Source organism: Rattus norvegicus, chromosome 14 (assembly GCF_021556685.1).
Source record: "Rattus norvegicus strain SHRSP/BbbUtx chromosome 14, alternate assembly SHRSP_T2T, whole genome shotgun sequence".
NCBI classification, from domain to species: domain Eukaryota; kingdom Metazoa; phylum Chordata; class Mammalia; order Rodentia; family Muridae; genus Rattus; species Rattus norvegicus.
This window is the reverse complement of record NC_141547.1, coordinates 15,487,318-15,494,956: the sequence shown is the minus strand read 5'-3', so window position 1 is coordinate 15,494,956 and position 7,639 is coordinate 15,487,318. Positions and strand designations below refer to the sequence as shown.

The 7,639-nt window shown below is 48.7% G+C and overlaps 2 protein-coding genes across 20 annotated transcripts in view; one reads left to right on the top strand and one right to left on the bottom strand.

Annotated features, from left to right (window-relative positions):
• Window positions 1-1,250: 1,250 nt before the first annotated feature.
• On the top strand, window positions 1,251-4,656 carry Stbd1 (starch binding domain 1). The gene is made up of 2 exons (NM_001013988.1): window positions 1,251-1,532; window positions 3,005-4,656. Exons 1-2 carry the CDS (start codon window positions 1,307-1,309, stop codon window positions 3,778-3,780), a joined length of 1,002 nt encoding a protein of 333 aa, NP_001014010.1. The 5' UTR covers window positions 1,251-1,306; the 3' UTR covers window positions 3,781-4,656.
• A 1,872-nt stretch (window positions 4,657-6,528) lies between these two features.
• Ccdc158 (coiled-coil domain containing 158) overlaps window positions 6,529-7,639 on the bottom strand; it is a 57,433-nt gene continuing 56,322 nt past the window's right edge. For all 19 annotated transcript variants that reach the window (XM_087582420.1, XM_087582430.1, XM_087582429.1 and 16 more), the window contains one exon: window positions 6,529-6,729. In XM_087582420.1, the coding sequence (XP_087438546.1) occupies window positions 6,609-6,729 (121 nt within the window). In that variant the 3' untranslated portion in view covers window positions 6,529-6,608. The remainder of the gene's footprint in view (window positions 6,730-7,639) is intronic.

Sequence of the window (7,639 nt, the reverse complement as noted above, 5' to 3'; positions counted from 1 at the left end):
GTTTAAATCTCTGTACGTGCACGAGTGCATGGAGTCCTGTTGTGCCTGCAAGGCACTGTCTCCTTGGAGTCACCCACCACCCCTGGCTTCCTCCTTCCACCGTCCACCTCCTCTTCACTTAGATCCTTAAGCCTTGAGGGGAGGGATTCAATAAAGGGATTCATCCCGTTTAGGACTGAGTACTCCAAGTGGGTCTTGGTGCGGCTTCTCTGACGAGGGCTGAGTGATGCTCTTTGTACAGGTAAAGCAGTATCCATTTGAATATTAAGCAAGTTAATAATAAAGCAGGAGTCACTGTGTTGCTCTATTTCCTACCTATCTACCTACTACTCCCTTAGGAACTGCAGCCTATGCCAAGAGAAGAGCAACCCACCGGGCAGTCCCTGTCAAGAGATGCTGTGTGATCTTTTATGATCTCAGGGATCCAGCAAGGAGCACTGTTGAGAGATCGATCCTCCCAGAGGGAGCCATGTTAGCAATAATTGCGAGGCATATACTTTCCAGCTGTGGCCTCAGCAACAGAATGTGCGTTATGTGTTTAAGGGAACGACTCCAGGTCTGAAGTAAAAAGTCCTGGCTCATTACCCTGAAGTAGGTGTGCACATCGGTGCACAGCAGTGTGATCTAATTCTTCTCTCACAGGGCTTCTGCTGTGTGAGGATCGATTTAAATTTATCACAAAACCACTTTGAATATATGACGCTGTGATAAAGGGTCGCTGCTTTGTTAATATTTACTTGAAGGGATTCCATCCCCGGGGAATATCCAATTCAGCGGGGTGGGCGTGCATTGTGCTGCAGCGAGCTCCACAGAAAGAGATAGGAGGAAAAGGCTTGTTGATGCAGGCTGTAACTCACAACTTGAGACGCAAGAAGAGTTTGAGACAGCCTAAAGACTTCTAGTCTGGAAGCCTCTGCGCCCTCCTCACGACCCTCACCCTCTCCACCCCTGATTCTGCTAACGCTCCAGCAAGAGCCCTGGGCACCGAGCCTTCACCAGCCTCGGAGCTCCGGGCACCCCCACACCCCCGGCCTCGCTCGGCGCTGTGCGCAACCGGGCTCTTCTGGCATGGGATAGAGTGGAGTGAGACCAGGAGCACCGATGAGAGTAGGCGATCGCGGGTTGAGGAGGCCGGAGGCGGGTCGAGCGGGTCGGGAGGCGGGGCCGGGAAAGTTCGCGGCGGCCGCGGAGGGCTGGGCTGGCCGCCACCGAACCGTAAAAGGCTGGGGCGGGCGGGGTGGGTGTGGCCGTGCGGGGTGAGTTGAGCCGTGCACCGGGACTCTTATTCTCCCGCAGCCTCTCAGCCATGGGCGCCGTCTGGTCAGCCCTGCTGGTCGGCGGGGGTCTGGCCGGAGCGCTCATCCTGTGGCTGTTGCGGGGTGACTCTGGGGCCCCGGGGAAAGACGGGGGTGCGGAGCCGCTGAAAGACGCACCTCCAGGGGAGGCTGCGGCCCCGGGAGGCGGTCCGGGTGGTGGTGGCAGTGGCGGCCTGAGCCCTGAACCTTCCGATCGGGAGCTGGTCTCCAAAGCAGGTACTCTTCCTCCTCTCGAGCCAGTTGTTTTCACGTTCCCCGGGGAAGGGGAAATGAAAGGCACCTGGAGCTGTGCGGGTGGGTTCTGGTGGACCAGCTTCCCCGACCCCGAACTGAACCCTCTTCAGTCCTCATCGCGTTCCGGGGCTGTCCTGTCCTGGAGTAGCCAGGCGGGTCCTCCGGAGGCCGCGCCCAACTCCTGCGGCCTCAGCGAGCACGGTCCTCCGCCTGGCCGCGCTTGGCGCAGTGCACACGAGGCTGGCTTGAGGGGCATCTCACAACAATTTCAGTTTCTGATAGAGCAGGGAGGGACACCCTCTGAGTTCCAGTCCTGACATACCACACCCCTCTTTAGATCTGGGGCTCATGAGCGTTGAGCACTCACGTCTACATCTGGACAGTCCTTCTTAGACTTGGGTCACGAAGGCCACTGTAGCTAGTAAGGCTGTGCGCTGGCCGCGTGAACACTTAAAACAGCCCAGGGTGGTGGCCTACGAGGGAATCCAACTCATGAGAATTGTCACCTAAGTTTAAACCGTCATTTTGGAGATCCTGCAGCAGGCAATCAGTGCGCACTGGCATAAACCCTTAGCTCCTGTGCCCTTTGCCAGCTGCCTGGCAGAACTTATTTTTAGTGGTCATTTGTAGCTACTCCGTGAAAAACCTTTCCTACTGCTCATCTGTTTTCTTCAGAAAATTGGGAATTCAGAGTAATAGTTGTTGACACCTCACTTCAAAGCTCACCCTTAAAAAGAGGCAAAAATGTAGCAAGAGTTCTCCCAACCCCTTGCTGATTTATGGTTTTAGGGTGTTTGGGCTTGTAGGAGAGGTAGCCAGGAAGGAAGCAGGTTTTTAGAGGACTTGGATGTATGCTTTTAAGAACAGTTGTCATAACTGTGTGTACTTATAAAGGGGAGAAAAATCTCGTGCTTGTTGAATGAAGACTTTCTTTTTCCCTTAACACCCCTTCCCCCCCAATTCTGCTCAGTATTCCTCACAGACTGCTCTGTTGCTATGCCCTCCTGTTAGCTGGAGCTGGCCCCCACGTCTTACATTCACTTTGAGGGAGTTCAGATGTCCTCTCTGGTGCAAGGGAGCCATGTAATCCCTTGTTCCACAGAAGCCATCGGCATGTTTGGCTGGGCCTTGTGCTAAGTTCCTGCCCTAACCCTTGGACAGCATTTTTTTTTTTTAAATGACAGAGCCAAGTGGTTTAACTCTGGATACCTGCCAGCATGGTCTGGACTGTGGGAGACTTTGCAACTTGCCATTTCATTCTCTCTCATGGTGTTCACTGGGACTCCTGAGTTTGATTTTGATCGTTGGCTCTACACGTGTGCTCTTAGAGCAGGAATGGGAATGTGCAAATAGGTACAAACAGGGCCTTGAACTGCACCTAGAAAGACAACAGCAACCAGTTTCCTGAAGTTTCCTTTGGAACCACCTAATGTTACTGCACTCTCCTTTCTTAGAGCATCTTCGAGAGAGCAATGGACATTTGATTTCTGAGAGCAAAGATCTTGGTAACCTGACGGAAGCACAGAGACTGCAGAATGTTGGCAATGCCAGAGAATATGTTCCTGTGGGAAAGGTCCCAGATACACACTCCAGAGCTAACTCTGAAACGTCAAGAAATCAAAGCCCAGAATCTCGTGTAGGCGAATGGAGACTCCCCAAAGGACACGAAACAGCTGTTAAAGTAGCGGGCAGTGTGGCTGAGAAGCTGCCCTCCAGCAGCCCGCTCATGGACAGAGCTGAAGCAGCCAGCCTTGCACAGTCGGCAGGCCACGAGGACTGGGAAGTGGTGTCTAGGCACTCGTCTTGGGGGAGTGTTGGTTTGGGTGGCAGTCTTGAGGCTTCTAGGTTAAGTCTAAATCAGGGAATGGACGAGAGCAGAAACAGTCTTGTGGGAGGGGGCTGGGAGGTAGATGGGAAGGTGGTGTCTGTGAAACCTCGGCAGGTCAGCATCCAGTTCAAGGTGCACTACAGCACAAGCACTGACGTGCAGTTCATTGCAGTAACTGGAGACCACGAGAGTCTCGGGGGATGGAACACATACATCCCACTCCACTACTGCAAGGATGGGCTCTGGTCTCATTCCGTCTTCCTGCCTGCGGACACAGTGGTAGAGTGGAAGTTTGTGTTGGTAGAGAATAAGGAAGTTACTCGCTGGGAAGAATGCAGCAATAGACGCCTACAGACTGGCCATGAGGATAAAGTGGTTCATGGGTGGTGGGGGATTCACTGACTCGGCTTTCAGAGCATCCAAGAGGCTGCAGCAGAACTCGGAAGAGGCTAAGGCTGTAGAGCACAGCGTAGTTTAAAGGCGGTGTTATTCTAATTGTAGCCATCACGGTTCCTTCAGATTTGCTAGTGTGGCTTTTGTCCAAAATGTAGGAAGATGTATGCATGCAGATAATGCTTCCTGTAGGCTGGCAGTTGTCCCTTGTTGTATCGACTGGCTTGTGCTGACACATCATGACTTGAGGGATCGAGCATCCTGGGTAGTTGCTTTGGCTATGCCTGAGGTGTGGACTACATATGGGCAAGGAGAAACTAACCAACTGCAAGGGTAAAAGGCAGCCCTTAGGAGCTCTTAGACTAGGAAGATTACAAACCTCATCATACACAGCTAAAGCAACACTGTTTACACTGATGATGGCATCATAGGGAACTGTGACCAGTAAGTGAAACTCCGAGGCTCCCCGTTAGTCTCTTTTTAACTGCTGAGGAGAGGTGGGACATAGCAGCTGTGTCTGTCTTAGTGGTTGGCAGCCCTGTTGAGAGTTGGGCATCCAAGAAGCAGAGCCTGAGGGATTGGGGTGTGAGATGCTGAGGCTTGAAGGGTATAGTTCTTTAGGAGCGAGAGTAGCAGGGCCAAGTCTGAGGCACCCCTCCCTTACCCACAGTGCCCCGGTCAGACGGTCTTTGCCCACTGCCCTGCCCCACTCGAGGTCTCAGCAAATGGACTGCCCCAGAGACCTTTTCCATCTGTTAACTCTTCACTCTCCTGACTAAATACCTATATAGGACCATGGTACAGAAGATTGTCTGTGCTCGGAGAAGAAATAGTTAAGCTTTAAGTTATGACTGAATAAATAAATCCCAAGTTTTACTATCTTTATTCAATGTCTCAGTTATTTGTCTCAATTTTAGCACTATAACCTAGATATAAAATAACTATTTTACATATAGAGAAAAGCAAGCCTCAAAAGTTATAGCAGATGCCATATGGGGAGTCTTTTCCTTCCCCTGGAGAAAGTTTTAAATTTTTTTTTTAATTTTTGGAGAAAGTCTTAAATATTTTTAAAAACTTTGCTTAGAAGGGGGTTTTTGAGGTGGAGTTTCTTGCAACATAGGCTTAGCCAAGGATGCCCTGAAACTGGTCCACCTGCCTACACTTTTCAATCCTGGAATTACGGGCATGTGCCGCCTTATCCAGTTCTATGCAAGCGCTCCCCAACTGAGCTACAGGCAAGCTTTGCTGTTTTCAAACAGGGGAGCCCAGACTGGCCTGGCACTCCCTAGATAGCTAAGGATAACCTTTCACAGCTGATTCTCCACCTTAAACGAGCAAACAAAGCTCGTTAGTCCAGATTCACTGAACGCAGCATCAGGACATCTGTTTGGAGGCTTTGGGCTCTCAGCAGTTTTGAGCCGAAACCCATGCGTTCTGCTTATGGATCTCGCAATGAGATCCACACAAGACACTGGCCATTAATTCACAAAGTTCAAGCATCCCTATGAAGTAAAACAATTTAAATAAGAGTCTCTAGAATTCTATTTATAGTTGCCTGATGAAATTTAAGTTAACCTTTCATTAAAGCCCATTGACTTAAAAAATGATGGGGCTGGAGAGATGGTTCAGTGGTGGTTAAGGGCACTGGCTGCTCTTCCAGAGGTCCTGAGTTCAATTAAAATTGTTTTGAAACAAACAAAGAAGCCATGCTATGTATATACACTTCTGTCATTTATAATTAAATGCAAATCTGTTTCAATGGTTGTTTGATAACTTTGTTGAGAGCAGCACAGGGCTCCCCTGAGAGAGCACGTACACCCTCCTCAGAGCCCCTGCTGGCTGCTTTGTCAGTCAGCGGTATCAGGTCTTCTGGGCAGCATCTTCCTTCCTTGTAGAGTCCTTCAGACCCCCTTCTGCCTGTGGTGCCACCTTGAGGGCCCTCCCCATCCATGGCATCCAGTCTGTGGGAGGAAAATAACTTGAGAAAACTCCACAGATTCAGTATTCACACTCAGACCTGAAGGTAGCCCACAGCTCTGTTCATTCCGCCTGTGGGAACTGGCTAGGTGACCGTCTGTAGAGGTGAGGGATGGACATGGGGCTGCAACTTGGCCTCCAGCTAAGCAGTGTGTCTCCATGACAACGGTGTACTTGGAAGTGGGAGAACACATTTTGGGAACATTAACCCTGCCACATTGTCTCTAATATTTGGCACAAGTGGAACTCTTACCTATCTGTCCTTGCCTCAGTAGATTTGGTTTGCATACAAATACTCCCAGTTTATTAAAATTTAATCAAGGTAGACTGTATTAATTCAATGTAGAAGTTACCTACTCATTTGTTAAAGAGTAACAAAGTATTTTCTTTCTTTAGTTTATGCAAGAAAGAGATTTCTAAGTTTTGATTGGGGGCACCAAAGTTTTGTTGATTACTGATATTGACAGAACAAACACTGAGTTCAAGGTCACCAAAAAAGGCTGGTGTTTGTCCAGCATGCTGGAGTTTGTCCTTCTGTTCTTGGCTCTGCACCCCTTTACACCATCTGAACATGTTCCCCTGGCTCCTGAAACTCAGAATTTGTTAAAGCAGGAAAAAAATGACTCTACTACCTCAGAACCAGTAAAATAATTTAAAACAATTATACCACCATGCTAGAATTAGCATAAATTAATATAATATATGAATACTCTCAAATCTAACTGAAAGTGTTCTAAGTTTTACTGTGAGAGCATTCAAGAAGTTTATTTCAAAATAGTGTACAGGACAGGGTATCTTTTATTAAATTTCACATAAAAAGAAAAAAGTTTGCAGGGCACTAATTATAAAGAACACCACGATCAATCGTATGTCAGCTCTTTGTAGACAGCAGGCAAGCAACTCATCATTTCAGTAACATCTTTTCCTGGTCTTTCACTTTCTGAATTCTCTTCTCTTGATTTCTGATCATTGAAGACATTGCTGAAATATCAATAAAAGGAAGTTAGATTATAAAGTCAACTCAGGTTTTGAACCCCTTCACTCACCTTCAAGGATGAGCTGTCAGCCTGCAGAACAGACCCACTCTGACCTGAGGTGCATTCAGTGCACTCCCATAACTAAGGTAACAGCCTCCAGGAAGCAGGGCCAGATAACAGGGCATAAATCAAGCACCTCAGGGAGGTAACAGAAGAAAGCCTTCTGTCCTTCCATCTCTGGGGCCAAAATCCATGACTGTCAGTAGTTTGGGGAGCTTCTCTGTGCTCCTGTGCGCACGCACACAAGTGGAGATACCTGTATGGTTTTGGCTTCTGCTCGTGCTGGGGACTAAACTCACAGTCTTATGCGCGCAGGGACATCTCAACATCAAGTTCCACCTGCAGCCCTGTAGTTTCAGTTTTGATAAATTCTGCCAAAAACCTCCGAAGACATTTGTTCAGAATGTCAAGTGCCTTCTTGCCAGGCATTGCCTCTGGCCCAAGGCACCATCCTATGAGACAGATGCCGCATGTCTCCCAAACAAACAGATGCCTCTGGGGTGGCATAAGCAGGATGAACTCAGAAAGTGTGGATGTAAGAGGGACCCCAAAACAATCTATGTTCTTTTAAAAAAACCCTCACAATAATACTGGCAGTGCAAAATGTTTTCTTACTGCTCAGAGAGAGCTGGGCTAACACAACTCACTTGAGACTTTCTTTAACAGCAATGTCCTGTGACCTCAGTATGTTAAAGGATGTAGGCCTCCGCGTCAGAAATAGCAAGCGTCAAGCCTCAGCTCTACGGTTCACTGCGTGACATGGGACTTACTGTGTCCTCATTTTCTTTGAGAATGATGATAGAACCCACACTCCCATGCGGTGTGAAGGCTGCATGAAGGCAAGAAGAGCATCA

What these genes read in the sequence shown, in the direction of transcription:
- Stbd1 (NM_001013988.1), top strand. Translation starts at nt 1,307, where the DNA reads ATGGGCGCCGTCTGGTCAGCCCTGCTGGTCGGCGGGGGTCTGGCCGGA. An exon ending in GGAGCTGGTCTCCAAAGCAG is followed by an intron (nt 1,533 to 3,004) that starts GTACTCTTCCTC and finishes CTCCTTTCTTAG; the next exon opens with AGCATCTTCGAGAGAGCAAT.